We start from the raw sequence: 27,057 nt of genomic DNA, 5'->3' as shown, positions 1-27,057 counted from the left end.
CCGAGACATGTTACAAAAATTCTAAATATTTTTAAACGAGCCCAAACATGTCGTATATGATTATCAAAGCAGGAAAAACATTTCAAATTTGTTTACAATCCAAATTCGACTAGCCGAAGCCTCGATTATCCAAAGTTTCGATTATCCGAAGTTCGAAGGATCGGAATTTTGGATCCATAATCTACAAAAACTGAGCCCGGCAATGGACAGGCAAATTACTTAGGGCGTCATCCATAAAGTATGTCACGCTAAAATCGGCCAAAATTAACCCCCCCTCCCCCCTATGTCACACTTTGTCACGCTGGCTTCAACCCCCTTCTAAAAGTACGTCACATTCTGTTGCCCCCTTCCTCCACATTGATTTATAAATAGGATTATTTATAAATTCAGAGTTCAATCGAGAAAACTTTTAATTTTTATAGGTTGTGTTTAGATTTTTATTTTTATTTTGTTAAAGCCTTGTGTCGTGTTTCATTTATAATCTAATCTAAATCTAATCTAATCTAATCGAACACAAGCGCAGCCAGTCCGAAGAAAGCATCCTGGAAGAATTTGCGGTTAGATTACGCCTCAAGTCCTTTCTTGTCAATATTAATAATTGCAGTACAGCCGAGTTGCCTCGATAATGTATAGCAAAAATTAAAGCGGCCAGGCCTACTGCGTTGCATTAACCGCAGAGACAGATTCTGTGAACGGATCACATTTTACAGAATCATCAGGGAAGGAAGGATGCGTGGACATACCGTACCAAACGCTCCGAATCAGTTAGGTGTGGTGTGTTAGTGTAAATTGGCAAATTATAATATTTTTAGGGGGAAGTGGAAATGGGAAAATTGGGGTTAGGGAATCGGGATTGGGGAATGGGAAAGTGGGAAATTGGGAAAGGGGTAGGAAGGTTTATTTAATTTATTATATTATAATATAGGGGAATATAATCAAAAATCAAATAATGATGGAAAGCTCTCACCAAGAAACAGCAAATCTTCAAAAACACAGCCAGGTGGTGGTGGTGTCCCGATAATCTGACCCCAGGATCTTGACAGGACACAGGCCGGTACTCTACCACAGCCTCTTGAAACAGCATCCGCCATATCCTCCGTAGATAGATTTGATGTTCATTTTTTAGCGATGGCATACACGATTAGTTCTGCTCTGGTAACGGCCTCCTCCAGCTTGGTTAAGTCCTTCCACTTACTTTTCGTGTTCCTGATCCTTGGCAGTTCTGAACGATTTATTAAATTATCTACGAAATTCACTTCGGCAACGACAATTAGAAACAAAATTCCCTTTTAACACAAAAACATCCTTATAAAAAATGCATATATTCAAATGGAAAAAAAATAAAATTTGGCAAAAATGACGCGGAGTGAAAAACACTAAAGCCTTGTTCGTGATTTTTCGAATAATTATTTCATGATTTATAAATAGGATTATTTATAAATTCAGAGTTCAATCGAGAAAACTTTTAATTTTTACAGGTTGTGTTTAGATTTTTATTTTTATTTTGTTAAAGCCTTGTGTCGTGTTTCATTTATAAGTAAATTTTATAAAAAAAAATAGATATATTCTTTGACTAAATTTTCAGTATTCAGGAAATAGTCTAGCGTGACGTCACGGTCTCACGGACCCCCTCTCTCCCCCTTGTCACACTTTGTCACGCTTGCGACAACCCCCCCTCCCCCCCTAGAGCGTGACGTACTTTATGGATGACGCCTAGTTTGATCAATCAATTCTTGATTCTCTATCTTACAAATTATTTCTGGGAAGAGAACACACAATCATTGATTTAAGATTTTTTTAAGGTAGTTCAATTTTAAAAAAATTGGAAAAAATTTCGGGGGGGGGGCTCCCCCCTGGCTACGGGCCTGCCCTCGACTCTGACAAAAAAATGAACAAGATTGAAGGTATATAAAACTTTGACTTCGATTTTCACTGAAATTTTGAAGTTTTTGGCCTAATTTCAAAATGAAAATTATCTGGGACCAAAATTACCCCTTTGAGCAAAGTTTCACGGAAATCGAAGAGTCGGAGTTGAAGCCGACAATTTTTGATCACCTGGAGTCGAAATCGGAGTTATATAAAAAATCAACAAAAAATATTATTTTTATTATTGGTCATAATCTGTTGCAATGCAGATTACTTTATACGAAACCTCTTATATTTTTTGGTAATTGTTTGTAAGTCGCATGCACTGCGTTGCCACTTTTTTCAATTTTTTAAAAAGATTTATCAGATGCCATTATTGTTTTGAGGCATCTTTATTGTGATTGGAATGCTCTTATTGTTTTATTTCACTATGATCACTAAATGGTAACCTTTTAATCCTGTTTAACCCAAGTATGTAGTATCATGACATAAAAAGTAATGGGCAATGTTGGTTTGAGGTCAGAAAATCTGAAATTTATTACATATTGGTTTTGAGGCTAGGAAAGTCAGAAATTTATACTTATGTACCTATGCAATTGAAATTTGACCAAATTTATTCCAGTTAATTCTGCCTGGTGGCAGATTTTTTGACCATATTTCTCTATGGCTCAATAGACTCTCTCTTTCTCTCTCTCTCTCTCTCCCTCTCTCTCTCTCTCTCTCTCTCTCTCTCTCTCTCTCTCTCTCTCTCTCTCTCTCTCTCTCTCTCTCTCTCTCTCTCTCTCTCTCTTTCTCTCTTATAGAAATTTCTACACATTACGATAGTTACCGCTAATAAAAAAAAGCTCAGGCATTCTTCCCGGAATATATAAAAAAAACAATCAGTTTTTTTATAAAACCTATGAAACGAAATCGTGGTTAAATTACCATTGCAAAAGGACAAATAAAAAAAAATGACAAAAAATGAAGTACCCACATAATCTCAGCAACTTTTCGAAGTTTCAGTAAATCTGCGACACTTTACCCCCTGTTGGTCACTTTTCCGTTATACACTTTTTGAGTTTGTACCCCGGTGGTTGGTAAAAGTCAAACTAAAAAGTGACGAACTGTCACTTTTTACACGCCGCTCACGCAGACTATCAAAATAAACGTGTGGTAGTGTGTGTGAACTCCGTGTAACGGGGGTGTCGAACTAAAAAGTGACCCCGTTTGTTTGACAACAGTTGGTCAGGGTTTGAGTGTATTTTCGTATGCTTTCCCCTCGACGTAAAAAAACTGAACATATAATAGTTGACATGTTGTTAGAAATTTAAATGCAGAAGTAGAGTAAAAGACTACAACGACTGTTTATCTTGCCACAGAAAACACAAAGAACAACAACGAAGTAAATCTTGGCCAGGCTCGAATCAAAGGTACAAAGCTGACTTTAGTCCTAATCTATTGCTAAGTATGTAAACTGTATGTGTGTGTGTGTGTGCGTGTGTGTGTGGGGTACAACACAGTCAAATCAGGGACAAGTTCACCAACGGCACCAAAGCAAGACTCACCGGGTGTGAAATTGGTGTGAGTGTTTTGTGTGTTTGCTTGTGCATCCTATTAGCAGTTGCACCACCCCAGTTACGTTCCAGTTCTGGTAGTGGCTTTGGGACTATAACATATGGAATTATGTAGCTGGTGCTGGAGGTCAGGAATTGTTCTTTCTAACTTCAGACGGTTTGCTGGTTTTGCCTTATTCCGAGCATGTCCCGGCAAAGTAAATAGTTTACATTTATGATACTGATGCTCTGATGATGCTGCTATAACAATGTGAAGCCAACGAAGACGAAGAAGAAGAAGAAGGAGCATGATCTCTTCCCTTTCCGGCCTCGAATTCCCGGATTCATTTCAGTTTATTATCTGTGCTTGGTTGACGACTTAGATACACTACAGTGGGAGCTTCATGAGCCCATTACCGACTGATGATACGAGAGCTGGGGGGTTGAACTACATGGTTGGAGAGAAGACTCGTAATCAAGTGCGGTGACCCTTGTAGAACAACATTGTAACGTTGTTGTCAACTCCAAAGGGTTGTTGGAAAGACACAGCTCATAGAAATTATCGCCTAACCAAAGGATATTTAGCAGGAAAGGACTTTTACGTAGAGTTGGGATGTACTAGTACTTAGAGTGGCTCTTTTTGAATATTAAATTAGCCTTTTTCTAGTGAACTTGGCAATGTTAAATAGTTTTGAATAATTTACTATGTGGTTCAAACATTCCTTTGAAGCTGACCTCAAAATACGTCCCATGCACAACATCAAAGCAACTAACCTTGCTTCCTAATGCTTCCCAATCATCCGATAATAACAGGGCAACCCATTATGGCTTATGGGGCGCCACTTTGAAAACACCTCAACCACAGAAATGTTGGACCTCTCGACCATCTCCACCAACTATCCTTTATCATTGGAAAAGTTTGAGGTTACAACTTCAGCCTCAGCAAACTTCTCTCTCTCTCTCCAGATCATCCAATTATATCGGCTGATGATTCCTACCAGCTGGCTCTCGGTCGATGACCTGCTGCTGCTGCTGGATCTGAACATTCGAAGCATTGAATTTTCTAGACGTCAACAGCACGCTTTTACAACCGTTGCAGCGACAGTTTTAATGTAAGAAACACAATATTTGACCTCGAGGGGAAAAATTATCTTCAGCAAGTATCATTAAGCCAAAATGAGACGTACTTACCGTGAAACGATTCCACTGCGGAAGCGAAGGCACTTCCGGAATGTCCCAGCTCTTTTCGCACTGGCAGGATGTGCTACATTTCCGCAAATTAATTGCAGTTTTCTCTTGTACACACTTCTGAGGGACGTGACGGCGGGTCACGCATACCTTCGCACGCAGGCCGAGACACAGACTGAAACCCAGATGGTTGTTGAATTACGCACTGAATAATACTCCTTATAGAAGTGGCTACTAGAGCTTGTCGCTTGAAGATGTTACACTTCTAATTCAACAAATAGTTTAAAATATATTAACTTTCAACAACCCAACCTCGCCTTTGGCGGGCTTCGAACTAAAAAGTCGCCAAAAATCAATTTTTCAACCAATATGCGTTTAAATGATAATGTTGTCATTCTATAGTAAAAAATGTGAAACAAACGAAAAATCGAAAAAGCTACTGTAAAAACATGAAAACATTAGAAACGCAAAATGTAATGATAGGAGGTGATAGAATAGGCCAAATCGACGTCGTCGTGCTATCTTGTCGCACCCGCCATGTCGACGTTCTGAGAAAACGCATTTTGATGTTTGACCTTGAATAAACAAAAACGAAAGCACGCAATGTAAACAATAACAAACACGTTTTGTTTGGCTGACCATTATGGTCATTGTATCGAAGTTTGGTTGAAGTTGGTTGCAGGAGTTGTTGTTGTTCCCGAGTTATAATTACAAATGTTTACGGTAGTCTAACTTGAGCGTGCGTCAAACGCGTTCTGACTTTTTGGCCAGTTGTCGCACTTACATCAATTTTCAGGAAGTGACAAGATAGCACGACAAGATTGAAACTACTTTCTTATCTAATCTAATCTAATCTAATCTAATCTAATCTAATCTAATCTAATCTAATCTAACCTAATCTAATCTAATCTAATCTAATCTAATCTAATCTAATCTAATCTAATCTAATCTAATCTAATCTAATCTAATCTAATCTAATCTAATCTAATCTAATCTAATCTAATCTAATCTAATCTAATCTAATCTAATCTAATCTAATCTAATCTAATCTAATCTAATCTAATCTAATCTAATCTAATCTAATCTAATCTAATCTAATCTAATCTAATCTAATCTAATCTAATCTAATCTAATCTAATCTAATCTAATCTAATCTAATCTAATCTAATCTAATCTAATCTAATCTAATCTAATCTAATCTAATCTAATCTAATCTAATCTAATCTAATCTAATCTAATCTAATCTAATCTAATCTAATCTAATCTAATCTAATCTAATCTAATCTAATCTAATCTAATCTAATCTAATCTAATCTAATCTAATCTAATCTAATCTAATCTAATCTAATCTAATCTAATCTAATCTAATCTAATCTAATCTAATCTAATCTAATCTAATCTAATCTAATCTAATCTAATCTAATCTAATCTAATCTAATCTAATCTAATCTAATCTAATCTAATCTAATCTAATCTAATCTAATCTAATCTAATCTAATCTAATCTAATCTAATCTAATCTAATCTAATCTAATCTAATCTAATCTAATCTAATCTAATCTAATCTAATCTAATCTAATCTAATCTAATCTAATCTAATCTAATCTAATCTAATCTAATCTAATCTAATCTAATCTAATCTAATCTAATCTAATCTAATCTAATCTAATCTAATCTAATCTAATCTAATCTAATCTAATCTAATCTAATCTAATCTAATCTAATCTAATCTAATCTAATCTAATCTAATCTAATCTAATCTAATCTAATCTAATCTAATCTAATCTAATCTAATCTAATCTAATCTAATCTAATCTAATCTAATCTAATCTAATCTAATCTAATCTAATCTAATCTAATCTAATCTAATCTAATCTAATCTAATCTAATCTAATCTAATCTAATCTAATCTAATCTAATCTAATCTAATCTAATCTAATCTAATCTAATCTAATCTAATCTAATCTAATCTAATCTAATCTAATCTAATCTAATCTAATCTAATCTAATCTAATCTAATTGTTGGAACCCTAACATCTCTAGTGTTCCAGAAACCAAACAAACGCCCCCCGACAGCAGTGTGGTGAATTCGTAGAAATGTCACCACACTGACACAAAACACAACGTAGGGATCTTTGTTATTGTTTACATCAAATCTGTAATAATTTGTGTCGTTTTATTATTGTGAAATGTATCGAGTTAAGTTTAGTGTAATAAAACGTCCTCTTTCAAGTCCTGCCTCCGACCAGGCAAGTCGCCTGGCGGAGCATTCTAAACAGTTGTTTTTATTTAATCCGCACTCTGGTCCGCTGGTCGTCCGCTTCGTCTGCTGCTGGAAAGAATCGGTAAGCTGGTGGTTCTGGCCCCCGCGGAGTCGGCCCCTGGCCGAACATTGGTGCCGTGACCAGGATGGTCTTCGCCGGAACACCAACGCCATTCTTCCACGGAGAACGCCATCGCAGAATCGCTGTCCAAGATGAAGTAGCCGCCATCGCTGTTCTTCAAGTGTCCTCGTCGACAAGCCGCTCGTCCCGCCGATTTTGACCCCGTAAGTCTCGGTCCACGCCAGCTGGACAACCCCGCACGGATGATCTCCAACGTTTTCGGTCGGTCCACCGCCTGAGTGGACATTTGCGGAGCCCTGCCTCCCGTTTTCGACATCTGCGGAACCCTGTTTCCCGTGTCAGAGTGACCCACGACCGCAGTGGGTACTCCGGAGCATCATCCTCGGCTTACGGCGGCTCATCCGGCTTCGCTGTGCTGTTTCCTGAAGTGGAGATTCGGGTCTTGTGCTCCCAGTAGGCAAGGCCGGGGTTGCCGAGTCTGCAACCTCTGGACAGTATCCAGTTCGGCTGTTCTCGGATTAGGTATCCACGGAATCAGCAAGCACGGTAAATTTCCCATCCCAAAAATCCTTTTCCTCATCCAAAATGGCGGCTTCGGCCATTTTCCAACGACCATTGTTACCCAGTTTGTGAATGTGATTGAGCATTCAGAATTATTAAAAAACATTCGTTTTTGGCGGGGAGTATGTTGCGACCAACATGATTTTTGTACCACCCTAATATTCAACGTTTGTTTTTGTACTCTTCATTTCTATCTTCTACTCTGTACCGTTCTTTTCAATAAAGTGTTGAGTAACACCGCGACCACCGCCTAGATCGGTCGGTCTGAACAAATCTATTGTTTCATTTGTGCACCGAAATCTGCTGCTCGTGTTTTGCTGGGACAATCCGCGGGTCGGGGTCCTTCTGCGTCGGCCACCTGGCCGAATAAATCTAATCTAATCTAATCTAATCTAATCTAATCTAATCTAATCTAATCTAATCTAATCTAATCTAATCTAATCTAATCTAATCTAATCTAATCTAATCTAATCTAGTCTAATCTAATCTAATCTAATCTAATCTAATCTAATCTAATCTAATCTAATCTAATCTAATCTAATCTACTCTAATCTAATCTAATCAGACCCGCAGCGGAGGCTTTATGCGGCCATCCAAAATGCACTTAACTTATGTGATAATGTCCCAGGAATCCAGTAAAAATAACCACTTGCACCGCAAAAATCATCCAGGGTCCATTTAACCCCAATTCTGCTATAAAAGCATTTTTGGCCATCTTCAAATGTTAGGTCAGATTTTACAAAACTGAAAATATTTTTATCGTAAAGATCAGACAATTTTACAAAAGAATGACGATTTGTACTTGTTAATTTAACGCATTTATGTTGGTAAAAATAAATGTGTCAAACAATCAAGTGCAAATCATCATTTTTATGTGAAATTGTCTGATCTTTACGATAAAAATATTTTCAGATTTTTAAAATCTGACCTAACATTTGAAAATTGCCAAAAATGCTTTTAAAGCGGAATTGGGGTTAAATGGACCCTGGAGCGTTCTTAACTCAATTTGGCCCAACATGCACGTACGACAAGTAAGCACGACGGCGACGAAAGAATCAATTTACAATTACTTATTTCTTTTAACCTAGAGTTCGGGAGTTCCTTCCAACTATGATTTGTACTATAATTCATTTTGATGTAATTGAATATTCTAACAATGAATTTGACAAGAGAAGGAAAAAAACCTTCTAGATTTGCTAAGGAAAAGGATAGAAATAGAAAAAACTCAAAACTAAATCACAGTATGTTTTGTCTGTAGACGTCGAAAAATTTCGCTGCACCGTTGTAGATGTACTTCAAGATCAGCTCACTGAGAGCTTGGAATTGTTCTGCCTTTTTTCGGCAGGCACGATGTACTTTTTTCGCGCGGCACAGCCACGTAAATTTGCCGTGTGGTTTCCACCACAATTGGCGCACTTGACACGCGCCAGCTGGTCTTTCCGCGGAAGAATGCACCTTTCGGCGAAGTGGGTCTTACCGCACTTTACGCACCGGGGTGGAAGATTGCAGTTTCTTGGACCGCCGTATGTTCAGGATTTTGACGGACCCGCGATCAAAGTACAGGAGGTGCAAGGAGTATGTAATTGTCACCGTTGTCGATTTTGAGGGTAAAGTTTGAAGAGCTCCGAACTCTCGACTGTTGCTGGCTGGTGTTGCCAGTCCCGATGAGTGACAGTTACACACTTAGTTCAATTAAGATCTGGTCGCGAATTTTTAAATGATAAATTTTGTTTTAGATATCAAAATAACCTTCTGAGTTATTGCAGATTCGAAAAATACATTAAATTTCCCATAAAATGACACATCCCAAAAATATACAATAGAGTTTTTGAAATTCTTGTTGTTTTTTTTTTCGTTATAAATATATTTTTTTTCGGAATTCTGGATACGCTATCGAATACGTACAGTTTTACTTCAAATTTCCATCACGTCACCGTTTCAGACTGCAAATTATGGAAAAACATGTATTTTTCGCATATTCTAAAATTGAAGGGGTCATTCCGCCCCTCCGTCAAGGAATATCAAAAAACGGATCTCGGATTCGTGATCAGGGACAAAAGTTACCCCTTCGAAGAGGGGTCGGGGCAACTGCTGTGTGAGTTTGCGGAGAATTTCCCCTATTAGTTAAGGGATTTTCATTCAAAGTAATATATAAAAAAATGACTTGAAGATTCGTTTTTTGTAAAAATTCGAGTATTTATTTATTACTATGGATACTTTTCTGACTAAAATCGAATTCTTCATCCACAATGCTGGCAAGCTTCAGCGATGTCCAAATAAACTAAACATTCAAATCTAATGCAAATCTCTCGAGATTCAATCAAGCTCGTCCTTCTACTTCAACAACCTCTTCAGAACTCCCACGAATCCAGCCACTTGAGGCCGGCCACGGTCGAGTTGGGCTCGTGGGAAAACGGCCCGTTCATGCCGTACGCCAGCGGGGAAAACAGCGCAAAACTGTACACGAGCCCGGCCAGAGCGACCCCGAGGACGGTGTGGCGCAGCCAGGTGGGGAACCTCGCCGTCAGGTAGTCCAGCATCACACCTAGAAAAAAAAACGGGAGAAGATAAGAAAGATTTAAGAAAAACAGGAAAGCAATCAGCACAACAGAGGTAGCTTGGGGGAAAACGGGGTTGGGGAGTGAAAAAAGTTTTCTCTTTCGAAACTTGGGCGAAAATAAATCAAACAACTAATGCCACACCATCGCACCCTGTTGGGAAGTTCGGGCTCGGAGAAAATTAAGAAAAGGAATTGTTTTGCTTGTTCTAGGTTTTGTTTGTTTCTTCTCTGAATTGAGTTTTTGGGGATTGGGTTGGCCAGCAAAAAAGGCAACATATGGTCGTACTTTTGAGTTAAAATTAGTTGAATGAAGTTAAAGTTTTGTTCAACATTTAACAATTTTAATTCCATTCGAATTTTGCAACGAAATTTGCTGCCAACAACCTGAGCTCGAAAAAAGCTCATTCATTTTCGGATGGATCGATTGACGATGATGATGAGATAATTGATAAGCGGTGTACTTTGTGTGTGTTTGTGTGTGGGAGGAAAATTGCATCACCGCAAGAACTCATTTTTGGAGCTGGCATATTTTTAATACCCCCTCAGAGCCATATACGAACAATTATCGGTGGTTGGCGCCATTCAGGACCTCGGTGATTGGGCTGCCAACAAATTCACATACACCCACCCACAACCCAACCTCACGTACCGATCATGTAGTCAGTGAGGTGTGGTAGGGCATCGCCATCATTATTGTCGTCATTATAGCGGAAAATTAAAGGCATTATAATTATCGTTACCGACCCTTTTTCGGGGGATCGAGAAAGTAGGCATAATGTAAAATTTGAAGCAAATGTTAAACATTCTTCCGTTTATTTTAATATTAAAAAGTTTGGCTGGACTTAATTGGGTTTTATTGTTCAATTTGATGTAATCCAACATCATCACTTCATGACAACCAATCCTTGGTTTGGTTGTGAAGATGATCATCATAATTCCAAATTTATTTCAATTTTGATCCCCAATCCACACTTTCTGTCACTTTCCCAGCCGTGTTACACAATTTGTCACAATATTTATCAGCAAGCCATGACCCACACAGCCCTCCCCGTCGCGGCGATGCCAATAAATTTACCCCATCATCCGGGATGCATCCGGCGACTCCTGGAGCTGTCAGTCCCGCAAGCCGCGATTAAATTTGGTTGCGGTTTTCCACAGGTGACATAAATAATTTTCCGCGAAGTGATTTCCTTTTTGTTTTTGGGTTCTGTCCAGGCCGCCGAAAATAAAGAGAGCTGTCCAAAATTAATGAAAACACAAACACGCCGCTCGGACGGTTGACAGGAACGGACACGGGGAAAAGCTGACCGGCCAGTCAGTTGAAGGGTCATCGTAGTTGGCGGTGGAGAGGTAGGCGTTTGCATTGTTCATGTCCACAACATACTCGCGGACACTGACCGGAAGGCTGGCGTGGGTTGACAGGTTGATACATCCGTCTCTGGTTTAAACAAAAATGTGTAAACATATCCTCCGAACGCTTTTGAATGGTTTTGGAATGTAAGAATGAGATCATATTCAGATTTTATGAATGTTTTTAGTTATCTCTTGATCGTTTGGTATAAGGTGCCGTAAATAAAGTACGAACCGCAAAGATCAGCAAAAATTTATTACCCTTTGCCCCATTTGTCAAACTGATCCACATCATTTTTACACAAGCATACGATCAGGACTGCGGAGTCTGGTCATATTTCAAGCGACTCTGACTCTGACTCCGACTCCGGCTTTCTGAGTTGAGCCGACTACGATTCCGACTCCAGCTCCGTCTTTCCACAAATTGTTGACTCCAGCTCCGACTCCGACTCCGACTCCGGCCTACCAACTCTAGGCGACTCCGACTCCAGCTTTCCAAAATTTGTTGACCCGGTTCAGAAATGTGGCCATCAGGAATCTGTTCTAAATGTTCCGGATCATGGAACCAGTGGACACTTGACAATTTTATTTAAAATTGAAATTTTCAAAATGATCTAAATTCCATCATAATCAGATTCAGACATGTAGCCAAATGGCCAACCGGACTCTGTTTATATATTCCGGATCAGAAAACCAGTGCACAGTGTTCGGAATGGCAAAATTAAGTGGAATAAATTGATAACTCCTTTATTTGACGTCCTAGCCAAATGGTGTCTTCGGAAGAGTTGTTGTTCTTGATAAGGGCTATCTTTTGAAGTTATTGACAAACAGGGTGACGACCTTCCAGGGTGTCAACCAAGAACTAACTTTGTTGGATGACGTTGTAGGGCTTTGGTGTCTTCGGCAAAGTTGTAGAGGAGAAAATTTCATGAAAGTTTGTCGAAGGCACCAAATTTGTAGCTTTTAATCTACTCGAGATATACGCCATTTTTGAAAAAATGGTCCAAAAAAGCACTTTTTCTGTGATAACTCAAAATGTTAGCATTTTAGCGGCCTACTATGTTCTAAAGAGTTGTTTATGACATAAAATTACACATCTTTGCCGAAGACAGCAAAATGTTTTGAGCCTTTATTAAAGACTTATAACCATTTTTATGTGATTTTGAGCCTATTTTCAAGTTGCTATGTTTTCAAAATGGCGCATTTTGGCGCAAAACCGAACAATGCACCTGAAAGTACACACTTTCAACTACATTCCCTGAAAATATCTCCGTGTCTATCCGTGTCTATTTTTAGATATCTCGATTTGAATTTGACGGTTTCTTAAATTCTTAAATTAGTTACTGGACTTAACAGATTCCTGGAAAAATTCAGAATTTATTTAAAATCAGAATCTGATGTGTGGCCAAATCGCCAATTGGAACCTGTTCTAAATAATCCGGATCAGGAAACCAGTGGACAATTGACATTTTAATTAAATTTATTTAAAATAAAATTTCTGGATTTAAAAGATTCCTGTTAAAAAATCAGAATTAATTTAAAATTAATTTGACATTTTAGTTAAATTTGTTTAAAACCAAACTTAATCCACCTATGTGGTTGGAGCCTTCCTCACAACAATGGCTGTACACAAGTTTCATCTATTTTTTAGATCCGGCTTCCAAAAAGTACATCGATATCACTTAAGTGGCCAAATCTCGAGACAGGGTTGCCAGATCTTCAATGTTTTGGATTCGTTGGAAAGGTCTTTTGATAACCTAACCAACGATGTGTTGGATGATGGATCCGGACATCGATTACATACATTTAAGTTTAATACGGAAGTTATGTACGGGGTTCCCGGGAAGCGGGCCATGTTGGCTGCTTCCTGGCCCGTGGGGAGGTTCGGACGATTAACTTCAGCACTGCACTGGTTGAAGGATGAAACTTGACTGACTGATTTATTATTTCAGAAAGAATGCTTAGTATGACAAGTCTGCAAGTGTTGGTGCAATACGGCTAGGGTGCCAGGCCGTAACTACCCCATCGTTAGACTCGAATCGTCTCGATTCGACTTTAAAAACTGTTTTAGTTTTTTTCTCTGAGTTCCACTGATGTGCTCGAGTTGCTGCGGAGTTCGTCCAAGGGCGGATGCCTGACGTATCGAGGACATCACATTCCCAATGACTGTTCCAGGCTAGACGGAGTCCTGACGTGTCGAGGGCCTCACAAATCTAGTTGTCTGGAGCCCCGGGATGGCAACAGGAAGGATTCCTGACGTATCAAGGATATCACATTCCTAGCATTTGGTTGATGCGGCTCAGGCTCATAAGAATTATGAGAATTTTCTGGTTTGATTTAAACGATTTCTTGCTAACTTGTCCTACCAAACTTAATTCTAACAGCGATATTCGGTGTACAGTTTCTTAGTAGCATCCATCAGAATTTTTGCAGGCTAAGGCTTTTGGAAGGGACAAAAGCACTTGGGTTGAGGTTGAGCTATGTCTGCTCTCTCCTCAATCACGGCATAAAACCCTTTTTTTTTGTTCTTTTCGTTAACGCCACAATGATTACGAATTTTACAATTACAACTCATTCTTCATATCCATTACTACCTCTCAAAACGCTGGTTAGGTTCATTGGGGAGAAATTAGCCTGGTTGTTTTGCACGTCTGCTGCTTTCCCTAGACGTGGTTACCAAGCGGGTGTTGAGTGAATATGGTGGAAGTCTAAAAGTAAAAAGCGTTAGAAATATCAAATAAAAGAAGGAATGAAGATGCTATTGATTTTTTTCGATGCTGTTTGCCTGCCAGTCCTCGGTTTCGGCTCGTGATTATCATCCTGATTCTCTATGGATCAAAAAGTATTGGTTAATATTCGATGTTTATAGTGAAAGTAAAAGACAGATAACAGTAGAGATAGACAACTTACAACAAGTACACAAAATGTTACACAGAAAATGCCAATACAACGACTCCTCCATCGTCAAACAAAGGTGCATTTTCTCTTTCAGCATTATGGTAGTCATGATGCTGTTTTTGTGTATTTGATACTTATTGTAAAAGTAAAAGGCGGATGAAAGTAAAGTAAATAGCTTACATTTAGTAAATAAAATGTTTAACAAAAATGCCAATGAAAATCTTCAAATTGGGGCTCCAATTGAGCAACACGACCATATGATAATATTGTGCGAATCGACCTCGGATAATTTGATGAAAACAGAATTAATTTCAGGAAAAAAAAATACATCATGCTTTGTAACAATTGCCCGTCCATTTTTTTTTTTTTTTGGTTAGGGAATTTTAAAAGTAATGTGAAAACACAATGGTGAAAAATTGTCAAGCTAGTTCGTAATTTCAAATTACAAATTTCCAAGTTTGTAATACTGAATTACAAACATGAAAAAAAATATATTTATATTGAATGTAATCTAAGATTACGTAATCCTCGATTACAATTCACTTGTACCCTTTGTATTTCCATGTAATAATGGATTACAATAAAATTACACAACGTCTCAATTTTTAAAGTTTTTAAAAATTTTTAATTTTAATTTTTAATGTTTAATTTTTAATTTTTAATTTTTAATTTTTAATTTTTAATTTTTAATTTTTAATTTTTAATTTTTAATTTTTAATTTTTAATTTTTAATTTTAATTTTTAATTTTTAATTTTTAATTTTTAATTTTTAATTTTTAATTTTTAATTTTTAATTTTTAATTTTTAATTTTAATTTTTAATTTTTAATTTTTAATTTTTAATTTTTAATTTTTAATTTTTAATTTTTAATTTTTAATTTTTAATTTTAATTTTTAATTTTAATTTTTAATTTTTAATTTTTAATTTTTAATTTTTAATTTTTAATTTTTAATTTTTAATTTTTAATTTTTAATTTTTAATTTTTAATTTTTAATTTTTAATTTTTAATTTTTAATTTTTAATTTTTAATTTTTAATTTTTAATTTTTAATTTTTAATTTTTAATTTTTAATTTTTAATTTTTAATTTTTAATTTTTAATTTTTAATTTTTAATTTTTAATTTTTAATTTTAATTTTTAATTTTTAATTTTTAATTTTTAATTTTAATTTTTAATTTTTAATTTTTAATTTTTAATTTTTAATTTTTAATTTTTAATTTTTAATTTTTAATTTTTAATTTTTAATTTTTAATTTTAATTTTTAATTTTTAATTTTAATTTTTAATTTTTAATTTTTAATTTTTAATTTTAATTTTTAATTTTTAATTTTTAATTTTTAATTTTAATTTTTAATTTTTAATTTTTAATTTTTAATTTTTAATTTTTAATTTTTAATTTTTAATTTTTAATTTTTAATTTTTAATTTTTAATTTTTAATTTTTAATTTTTAATTTTTAATTTTTAATTTTTAATTTTTAATTTTTAATTTTTAATTTTTAATTTTTAATTTTTAATTTTTAATTTTTAATTTTTAATTTTTAATTTTTAATTTTAATTTTTAATTTTTAATTTTTAATTTTTAATTTTTAATTTTTATAGAACTCTTTTGGTTTTGGATATTTCGTTGCAATCGCGTCAGCGCGACGACCATGTCAAAGCATTTTCTGCTGACCATCGTATCGTTCAAATATCGTCTTCTTTCCTACGCGGTGACGACCGTTTCAAAGCATTTTCTGCTGACCATCGTATCATCCACATATCGTCTTCGTTCATACGCGGGGGTTTTTTCTTCACTTAAATTTACGGCAAAATCTAATTTTGCCCTATACTAAGACCTTATAGCCTGTGTCGACTACGATTTCGCAATATCGACACAGGAAATTGCTGGTTAACCAGACTTTTGTCCTAAATTTATTGCAAAATCTAATTTTGCCCTATGCTAAACACTTATAGCCTGTGTCGACTACGATTTCGCAATATCGACACAGGAAATTGCTGGTGAACCAGACTTTTGCCCTACATTTATTGTACTAAAACTTAATAATTACTTACCTTAAGTCTCGGTAATTCACCGAGACGACCGACTGCGCCAGTTATGTACGGGGTTCCCGGGAAGCGGGCCATGTTGGCTGCTTCCTGGCCCGTGGGGAGGTTCGGACGATTAACTTCAGCACTGCACTGGTTGAAGGATGAAACTTGACTGACTGATTTATTATTTCAGAAAGAATGCTTAGTATGACAAGTCTGCAAGTGTTGGTGCAATACGGCTAGGGGTGCCAGGCCGTAACTCGGATATATGAGCAATTCTCTGAGATTTCGGTTTGTTCGGTTCGATTTTTTTTTGTATGCTTTAATCCGGCTGAAACTTTTTTGGTGGCTTCGGTATGCCCAAAGAAGCCATTTTGCATCATTAGTTTGTCCATATAATTTTCCATACAAATTTGGCAGCTGTCCATACAAAAGTGATGTATGAAAATTCAAAAATCTGTATCTTTTGAAGGAATGTTTTGATCGATTTGGTGTCTTCGGCAAAGTTGTAGGTATGGATAAGGACTACACTGAAATAAAATGATACATGGTTAAAAAAAATGGTGATTTAAATTTAACTTTTTGTCACAAAAACTTGATTTGCAAAAAAAAAAACACTTTTTTTATATGTTTTAGGAGACATAAAATGCCAACTTTTCAGATATTTGCAGGTTGTGCAAAAAATCTTTAACCGAGTTATGAATTTTCGAATCAACACTATTTTTTTCAAAAAATCTAAATATTGGTCGCAAAAATTTTTCAACTTCATTTTTCGATGTGAAATCAAATTTGCAATCAAAAAGTATTGTAGTGAAATTTTCAAAAAGTGCACCGTTTTCAAGTTAAATCCATTTTTAGGTGACTTTTTTGAAAACAGTCGAAGTTTTTATTTTTTTTAAATGAGTGCACATGTTTGCCCACTCAAAAAAAATTTTTTTTGAAACGCTGAGAAAATTTTCTATATTTTGCATTTGCCATGCAAAGGTTTAAAAGCAGGAAAATTGATGTTTTCAGCAGGACTGATTGTTTACAGTTCGAAATAATCCCAAAATACCTGTTGTTCATTTCTTCTGTCCATTAAACACAAGATTATTGTCATTATTCGATAAGTATTGCACGCAAAACGTTTCTAAAAGGAGCAAAATTGCCTAAAACATGATGAGAGGGCAACTAGGGTAAAATGGGCTATTTCAAATAACTCCAAAATAAAAATATTTAATTTACTTGGTTATCTTTTGCATTACAAAGAAATTCATTTATCACCATATTTTGCAAATTGCTTCGAAAAACAAATCAAATTACATGAGATATTTTAAAATGGGGGCATGGGACAATATAAGAAATATCAAATAACTGTATAATAGTATCTTTCCATTAGAATGCCATTTTATGCATATAACAGTGATTAGTTTATTAAAATTATACCCAAACACATATAAATAAATTTTATTTTGAAAAATAGGAAAATGGCCCATGGTATAAAACGGGTTATTTTAAATGTTCCTAAATCAGCATTATTTGATTCTTGTGCCGATTATGCACGCATAGTAGAAATAAGTTCACGAAATTCCTACGCTAAATGCTATAAAAAGGAGTAAAATTACCCAAAATCGTCAAAAAGGGCCCATAGGGCAAAACGGGTCACTCCAAATGATTGCAAAATATCACCATTCGATTCTCCTGCTAATTTTACTTCAAAATAAGCATAAAGATATCCTATAAGTGTTAATAAGGATAACTAGTAGAGTTAAAATCCAGAAAATTCCAATTATTAGGACAAATGGGGCAAAATGGACCCTTTCCCGTCATTTCCGGTGGGTTTGCTATGCGCCAATCGATTTCTGAGATTTTTTACATAAGAAAAACTATTTTTCAGAAGAAAAAAACAGCGGCTTCAATTTAATGGGATTAGAGGTGGGTTTCTGCCCACTGTGGTGCTGAGAAAACTTGGCAAGAATTTTGGGCACATACATACATACACACACATACACACAGACATTTGTTCAGTTTTCGATTCTGAGTCGATATGTACACATGAAGGTGGGTCTTCGAGCTTTTAATAAAAAAGTTCATTTTTACCTCAGTGAGGAAGGCAAAAGAGATTGGGAACATAAAGATGATAAATTCATGATCAAGCATTTCATTACATGAGTCACATTTACCTAGCTCTTTGAAATAGTAGTTTATGCAACAAGTTGCAAAAAGAGGATTTTTTCAGCACGAGTCGTACATTTATCCAACGAGGTTCACCGAGTTGGATAAATACGAAGAGTGCTGAAAAAATCAAATTTTGCAACGAGTTCCATACAACATTTTTTGCAATTCCAAAAAACACACACTGAGTGAAATTTTTATTTTGTCAATAAATCGATTAAATCAAAAAATGTTGAAAAGTGTTACTTTTCGAAACAAGTGCTGAAAAGTTCAACTTTTCAGCTCCCATTAGAGTGCTGAAAAGTAGAACTTTTCAGCATTTATTTTGAAAAGTGTTGCTATTCGATTCTGTTATTTTTGGTACAGAAAAGTAGGCTATTTCGTCGTTCAAGAATGACAAGAAAAGTAAATAGTTTCACGACGGAATTGCAAAAACATTTTAAGAGCACAAAATTGCTGATTTGATTTCGATCGAATGATGAAAAAAAAAACCCAAATCAAACCACATTGTAAGCCGATTATAGTTGCCTTCAAGCATAAAATTACTCCGTTTTTTTTCGGTCAACTTGAGTTTAATGAGGTACCACCTCACTTCATCCGAATCATCCAGGAAGGGGGGACGAAAAAACAAACCTGCCGCTGCGGTAATAATCGTTATAATGAGCTCATTGCAGGAGATAATGAAGTTTACACCCGCAAAATGTTGGATTTTCGGAGGAAGGGGGTCGGAAGGTGATCGTACCAGTGTGTAGTTGTAGCAGATGGTTTTGATAGCATTTTATGCCTATCTACCAGGCAAAGCTAGTCGCAATTGGTTCAGCGAACAATTGTTTGGCGGAACAGGAAGATTAAATTTAATTAGAATGGTAGACTGTTTTTTTTAATTAACAAGATTTTATGGAAATTTGTTCGAAAAAAATGACGAGTCATCACTTGAGCATAATTATACAATCAGAAAATATTCATCATAATCCCAACCCTTAATCCAATAATTCAGCTCACGTGCTGCTGCAGAACCTCGTCGAAGAAAACTTTTGCAGTGCGTTATCCTTTAAGAACTCTCCACTCTGTCGTAGCGTCATCGTCATCAAACTCCCCCTCCCTTATTTCTGAAGCGTTGGCAGGGTTCATTGGCAGTGTTGCCAGGCCACGCACAAATCTCCACGCCCACGTGTGCTTCATTTTAAATTCATACACAAAACCGGGCTCTTGTTCTAATTACCGCCATAAAAACTGCAAAAGAGCATCGTTCTGGGAGATAGAAGGTGGGACTGGGGGACAGGGAGCACCATCATAAACACCTTACGTGTTAAGGTTGGAGTCTCTTTCAAGTTGCTGCGGAAGGTGTCGCAGAGAGCACTTTCCTGTGAAGCAAAAATGCGACTTGAGGGTAGTTTGCGTATAAAGGTTGAAGATATGGTCTTCAAGCTAAGCCAAGTGTGTGCATGGATTATGATGAAGACGAGGATGTACTTGGACGTGTGTGTGTGTGTGTGTGTGGGGGGGGATGTGTGTGCCTTAAGACGTTCTACCGACCCTCCTGAGGAACATTAATAAATACCGGTGGGGGGCACAAAAGTGGGGGCGTTGAGTTTCACTAATGAAACAAGGCTAACCTTCATTGGCCTTTTTGCAGTTGAGGAGAGAGGAGGCGATTTTCACCAACAGATTGTAAAAATCAGTATCAATTCAAATCACTTGAATTGAAGAATTTGGAAAACTTTCATTTTTTAAATCATAAAAATATTTCAAAACATTTATTGTTGTTTTAAAAGCTTACCGGCCACCGTTTAAGCCCTGGGACTGCGTCAAAGTGGGTTCTCGTAGCATGAAGTGGAGTCCATGTGGAAAAATTTAATCTTCAGCAATATACTGAAAACTTCGACTTTAATTCCACACAGAAAAAAATGATGGAAATATTCATCAGGAAATGGTGACAGATTTTGTGGCAAAATAAATGAATTTTCATCAGTTTTTGATGAATATTCATCAGTTTCACATTTTTACACATTTGTTATGTAATATTACACAAATAAAGAGGTAATATTCAACCTACCAAATTTTCAACATTCCAAAATTCAACTTTTTTTTTCTGTGCACATCGGATCAAATCATACTCCTTGACAAGCAACAAACCTATGATACTCATTATGGCAAAGCCTCTCCTACTAACATTGAGTTCAAAACCTCCCTACAAACATCTATACCACTAAGGTGACGCACTTTAGATAGGTGTTTACTAACATCCTTCCGTTCCTCAAAGGATAGCTTGGACCCGGCGAGGACCCCCAAATGCCCTGGGTTGTATTACACACTCATCAAAAGATGAAGACATGGTATCTCCCGTGTTGGATTATTGTTCCGGATGAGGGTCTAATACAACCACACCAAACAGTGGGATAAGCGTTGTGTGGAGCCTTCCGGTGGTGGGCCGTCCTCCAAATGCTAATGCTAATGCTAATGCTGTGTGTTGGTTTGACAAAGTCAAACTAAAAAAGATAATTCTCCGCCACCACACACAGCAGTTGCCCCGACCCCTTTCCGATTTTCGTAAAATTTTATCCTAAGGGGCAATTTTTGTCCCTGATCACGAATCCGAGGTTCGTTTTTTTGATATCTCGTGACGGAAGGGCGGTACGAGCCCTTCAATTTTGACATGCGAAAAAGAGGTGTTTTTTAATAATTTGCAGCCTAAAATGGTGATGAGATAGAAATTTGAAGTCAAAGGGACTTTTATGTAAAATTAGTCGTTCGATTTGATGGCGTACTCAGAATCCCGAAAAAAGTATTTTTCATCGAAAAAAACACTAAAAAGTTTAAAAAAAACTCTACCATTTTTCGCTACTCGACTTAAATTTTTTTGAAGCATGTCATTTTATAGGAAATTTAATGTTCTTTTCGACTCTACATTGACTCAGAAGGGTCATTTTTCATTTGGGACAAAAATTTTCATTTTAAAATGTTCTACAAAGTTGTAGAGCAGACAATTACAAAAAAATATATATAAACATTTGCTTATAAACGTCACTAGTTATCGCGATTTCACGAAAAAACGATTTAATCCCACCTGGGGTGAGATAGAGCCTTTCTTACTTATGAAAAGAACTTCTTTCAATTCATAACATCGACTTTGTTTATTTATAACGTCAGCACAAAAGAAAGTGATATGATACAAAAAATCTTATGATGAAAGCAAGGTATTATAAATGATATGTTTTCCAAATGAAATTCAAAACGCAATTTTCACCAAAAGAATATTTTTTATCGTACAAATTCTTAATCAAACAAGCGTTTATGACAAACGCGAGCATAGCAAGCTTCCCATGCGCCAGTAACAACGCACACCGCGGTTTTGGTTTTCTAGTTTCGGTACGAGCCCATAAACCAAACAAAGCAGGCGCAAAGCAAAACCGAGTTAACCGCACAGTGGGAAGCTTGCCATTCAGCATCTACGAAAGTGAGAGAGTCAGAGATAGCTATTTTTACAAACCGCACCACTACACACTCAATCGCAAGTACCTTAGGTAGAAAGCCATTGGCGTCGCAAGCATTGAAAACTTTGAAAACGATATAAACGATGAAAAGCTTAGAAAGCTCCTATTGGAATCCAATGAACTCTGTTAAATAAACTTACGAAATCACGACAAAATGAAGCCTACTTGAAGGCGATTTTAGGAGCACACGGGAAACAAATTGTTTGAGGCTGGATGAATGTCCTATGTCACACAAGTTTTTGCATAAACATAGGACAGTTATGCAAACACGGACAGGGCAAATGAAATCGAAAAACTGCGATATCTTACATGTTGTAGGGAACATCGGTAGACAAGCTAATACAAACGAGTATATCTCGATCCACAAAATATATGCGCCAGCATTCTCGCGCCAGTATTCGAAGCTCATCTTGACAACTTGTCGACTTGGCGACGGAGCGTCAAAAATCGAAGCTGTGTGATTTTTTGGCGATTTTTCCGATTAAAACTCATGCTGAATCATTTTATTTACGACGATGAAAATTATGTCCAGCCATAAAGAAAAACCTATACCTTTCTTTAGTAAGAAATGCAAAAAGTAAATCGTTCTAAAAATTGATCGGGATTGCCGGTACTATGAATGTAGAAAGAAATTTCGCATAAAATTAAAAACGTAAAATGTTGGCGAAGTTCACCAGGTGGGCTTTTACCTTTTTTGTAAGGGTTTTTTCTTTCTTACGGTAGGTTAATCAAACGGCTCTAACTCCAGAACCATATTATGAATACAAATAAAAGATATGAAAATGAAAAAAATTTACCATATTTTCATTTGGAAACTGTGTAATTCGTTGGAAAGTCTTATCACATCCGAAAACAGTGGGATTTTTTGGAATTTGAGCGGCAACTCGCCCCGGTTCAGCAAACTAGCTTTCATCTGCATTCAGAAGAATCAAAATCGGATTCAGGGGAGCTGAGAACGACGCGACACAAAATTTGGCAAAATTTTACCACATACGAACATCACTCGATCTCCACGGAATTTATTTTCTCAATAATCGAGGGTTGGAGATAGACAAGTTCTGTCAAGATGAATCGATAAAGCGTCGGAAATCGATGCAGCGTGATTTTTTTTAGCGATTTTCCGATTAAAATTTATGCTGAATCGTCATATCGTCGAACATGAAAATGATGTCCAGCCATAAAGTAAAACCTACACCTTTCTTTAGTAAGAAAGGCAAAAAGTTTCGAAAATGTTGGACGTCGTTGATGATGGCCGTTCATGGTCACCCGCGACAGACACGGACGACGAAATAAAGAGAAATGCAAAAAGTAACTTTAGTTTGTTTACAAGCAAACTCCTTATGTTTATGCATCTGTTTATTTTTTAATTGTCTGCTCTACAACTTTCTAGAACATTGTGAGTGCATAATTGACAAAGGGAGCGCGTGGTCGTAAAAAATATTCGGAGTGAAAAGTGATTTTTTTTGTGATTTTCAAAGCCCTTCCTATATCATTATTGATCGGAGGGCACGGCGTCGGGTGGATTGTGTTTTAAGGTTTTTTTTTGCGGTGAAAAACCCATTTCTATATAATGAACGAAAGACGCACTGACAATTTGGATCGTTAAGTTTATAGTGGAGCAAAATAACTGTGTGTGAGTGATTTTGTGTGTTAACCAGAAAGACCTTCCCATAGCATCGTTGCTCGGAAGGCACGCCGACGCTGCTCTACAACTTTCTAGAACATTGTTACACTCTAAAAATAATCCTGCAAAGTTAGAAAAAACACGAAATTTTAAAAAGAAATTTTTTGTTTTGAATGAAAAATTACCCTTCTGGGTCAATGTAGATTAGAAAAGTACATTAATTTTTCATTAAAATGACATGTTCCAAAAAAATCTACAGTTGAGTTACAGAAAATGACAGAGTTTCAGTTTGCAAATTACTAAAAATCACTTCTTTTTTCGCATGTTCATAAATGGAAGGAGTCGTACAACCCCTCCGTCACGAGATATAAAAACACGGATTCGTGATCAGGGTTAACAGTTACCTCTAAGGACAAAGTTACACGCAAATCTAAGAGGGGTCGGGGCATCTGCTGTGTGAGTTGGCGGAGAATTATCTAAAAGCTAGCCGAATTCTTCAAGAACATTCTTTCTCAATGAGCAATTCCAGCTCAAATCAGGATTTTTTCTGGTACTTTTGTACCCGACCCTCTCCGATTTTAATGAAACTTTGTAGACATGTTATCCTAGGCCTATATAAGTCATTTTTGTGTATATGGAGCCAATAGAACTCGAGAATAACATTTGAGAAGGGCGTAAGATATTTAAATATTTTAGTATTTTGCAATTTAAAAATTACTGTATCTCGAAGCCGTTGCATCGTATCAAAAAGTGGTCAAAGACAAACTTGTAGGAAATTGGACGGGCTTTCTGAAAAAAAAAATACACTGAAACAAAAATACACGCCACATCTATGAGATTTTTTGATTTTTAAGTCTAAAACTTAAATTTGAAGATGATGTTACGATTTTTTTTTCGCTCAAAATTTTTGAGGAAATAGCCTAAAATGTTACCAAAGGACTGTCGAAAAATGCAGGATGGTATGTCTCTCCTAAAAAATTACAAAAATCATGTACTAAAACTGTTTTTTGAAAAGTGGTCTAAACGTCAAAATTTTTAAAAACCGGTAGTGGGAATCGATTCCCCAGATAATTTTACATAAAAGTCTCCATATTGACCATTGTCCTATGTCCAATCCTTGGGAAGAAACAGCGCACAGTGGGCGAAATGGGACCCAAAATCGGACTTAATTGAACGCGGCTGATTCCCTGGTATGAAAAATAGTGTTTCTTATGTAAAAAAATCCGGGAAATCGATTGGTGATGGTTTCATCCACCGCACGAAACGGCAAAGGGTCCGTTTTGCCCAAATACCCCATTTTTAACATTTTTTTTTTTTGAAAATCTGTCTGTATTTAGAGCGGAGGCTTAATGCGGCCATTAAAAATGCACTTAACTTATGTGAAAATGTCCCAGGAATCCAGTAAAAATAACCACTTGCCCCGCAAAAATCATCTATGGTCCATTTAACCCCAATCTCGCTATAAAAGCATTTTAGGCCGTTTTCAAATGTTAGGTCAGATTTTAAAAATCTGAAAATATTTTTATCGTAAAGTTCAGACAGTTTTACATAAGAATGACGATTTGCACTTGATAGTTTAACACATTTATGTTGATCAAAATAAAAATTATGTAAAAGACAGTTTATTCTGCGTTTGAGAAAATTGGCCCAAAACTGATTCTTCAATCTTTTTATTCAATTTAATTTTTACATCAACATAAATGTGTCAAACAATCAAGTGCAAATCGTCATGCTTATGTAAAATTGTCTGATCTTTACGATAAAAATATTTTCAGATTTTTAAAATCTGACCTAACATTTGAAAACGGCCTAAAATGCTTTTATAGCGAGATTGGGGTTAAATGGACCATAGATGATTTTTGCGGGGCAAGTGGTTATTTTTACTGGATTCCTGGGACATTTTCACATAAGTTAAGTGCATTTTGGATGGCCGCATAAAGCTTCCGCTCTAAATACAGACCGATTTTAAAGAAAAAATGTAAAAAAATGGGGAATTGGGGCAAAATGGACTCTTTGCCGTTTCGTGCGGTGGATGAAACCATCACCAATCGATTCCCCGGATTTTTTTACATAAGAAACACTATTTTTCATACCAGGGAATCAGCCGCGTTCAATTAAGTCCGATTTTGGGTTCCATTTCGCCCACTGTGCAGCGGTTTTAAAAATAAAAATGTTGAATAAACGGGATTTTCGGTGGTTTTTGGCATTTTCTATATGACAGACTTGGTTTTTCAGTCTCGTAAATATTTTTACCGGAAAGCTCGTTCAATTTCTCATAAGTTTGCCTTTGACAGCTTTTTGATTTATATCTTTTTTATATTTACATAATCAAATTTACTATCCTGGTTTCTACCACACTGAAAAAAATATTCTATTTTCAGTTATAAGCAATGTAATTAAGCTTATATATGTAAGCCCTTACATCCAATTGAAATGCTGTCAAAGGCAAACTTATGGGAAATTGAACGAGCTTTCCGTTAAAAATATTTATGAGACTGAAAAACCAAGTCAGAAAATGTCAAAAACCGCCAAAAATCCAGTTTTTTTTCAACATTTTTATTTTTAAAACCGCTGTATCTTCCCAAGGATTGGACATAGGACAATGGTCAATACGGAAACTTTCATGTAAAATTGTCTGGAGAATCGACTCCCACTACCGGTTTTTAAAAATTTTGACGTTTAGACCACTTTTCAAAAAAAACAGTTTTAGTAAATGATTTTTGTATTTTTTTAGGAGAGACATACCATCCTGCATTTTTCGTCAGTCTTTTAGTAACATATTAGGCTATTTCCTCAAAAATTTTGAACGAAAAAAAATCGTGACATCACCTTCAAATTTAAGTTTTAGACTTAAAAATCAAAAAATCTCATAGATGTGGCGTGTATTTTTGTTTCAGTGTATTTTTTTTTTTCAGAAAGCCCGTCCAATTTCCTACAAGTTTGTCTTTGACCACTTTTGATACGACGCAACGGCTTCGAGATACAGTAATTTTAAATTACAGAATACAAAAATATTTAAATACCTTACGCCCTTCTCAAATGTTATTCTCGAGTACTATTTGCTCCATATGCACAAAAATGGCTTATATAGGCCTAGGATAACATGTCTACAAAGTTTCATTGGAATCGGAGAGGGTCGGGTACAAAAGTATCAGAAAAATTCTTGATTTGAGCTGGAATTGCTCCAATATGAAAATTTGTATATATTTAAATATCTGTTTCGTACAGTGATTCAAATATTTGTTTCGATAACAATATACAGCCAGTTTTTTCTCAACTCACGTTGTGTCCGATAAAGTAACCACGATCCCCTAGAAATTCCAACCATTTCCCTCCCACAAACCGTCACAAGACTAACCAACAAGACCCCAACCAAGAGGTTCGCATCGTTGTCACTGTGGCCATCCGAACCCACTAGGAAGTAGTGCCTCGTTCGCCCTTAAGCCAAGCCTCATC

At 36.1% G+C, this 27,057-nt stretch overlaps 1 protein-coding gene and 1 long non-coding RNA gene across 2 annotated transcripts in view; both read right to left on the bottom strand.

The window, feature by feature from the left end:
- Window positions 1-9,669: 9,669 nt before the first annotated feature.
- The window catches only part of LOC6047770 (protein O-mannosyl-transferase 2), a 62,984-nt gene continuing 45,596 nt past the window's right edge, over window positions 9,670-27,057 (bottom strand). The window contains exon 9 of the mRNA XM_038260366.1: window positions 9,670-10,039. Within this exon, the coding sequence (XP_038116294.1) occupies window positions 9,846-10,039 (194 nt within the window). The 3' untranslated portion in view covers window positions 9,670-9,845. The remainder of the gene's footprint in view (window positions 10,040-27,057) is intronic.
- Window positions 13,476-16,610, bottom strand: LOC119768861. The gene is made up of 2 exons (XR_005278262.1): window positions 16,354-16,610; window positions 13,476-14,232 (listed from the first exon to the last, which is right to left on the bottom strand). It is a non-coding gene; the product is annotated as an uncharacterized LOC119768861 (long non-coding RNA).

Source organism: Culex quinquefasciatus, chromosome 1 (assembly GCF_015732765.1).
Source record: "Culex quinquefasciatus strain JHB chromosome 1, VPISU_Cqui_1.0_pri_paternal, whole genome shotgun sequence".
In the NCBI taxonomy this organism is placed as follows: domain Eukaryota; kingdom Metazoa; phylum Arthropoda; class Insecta; order Diptera; family Culicidae; genus Culex; species Culex quinquefasciatus.
The sequence above is the reverse complement of the archived record's forward strand: the minus strand, read 5'-3'. Positions and strand labels throughout refer to the sequence as shown.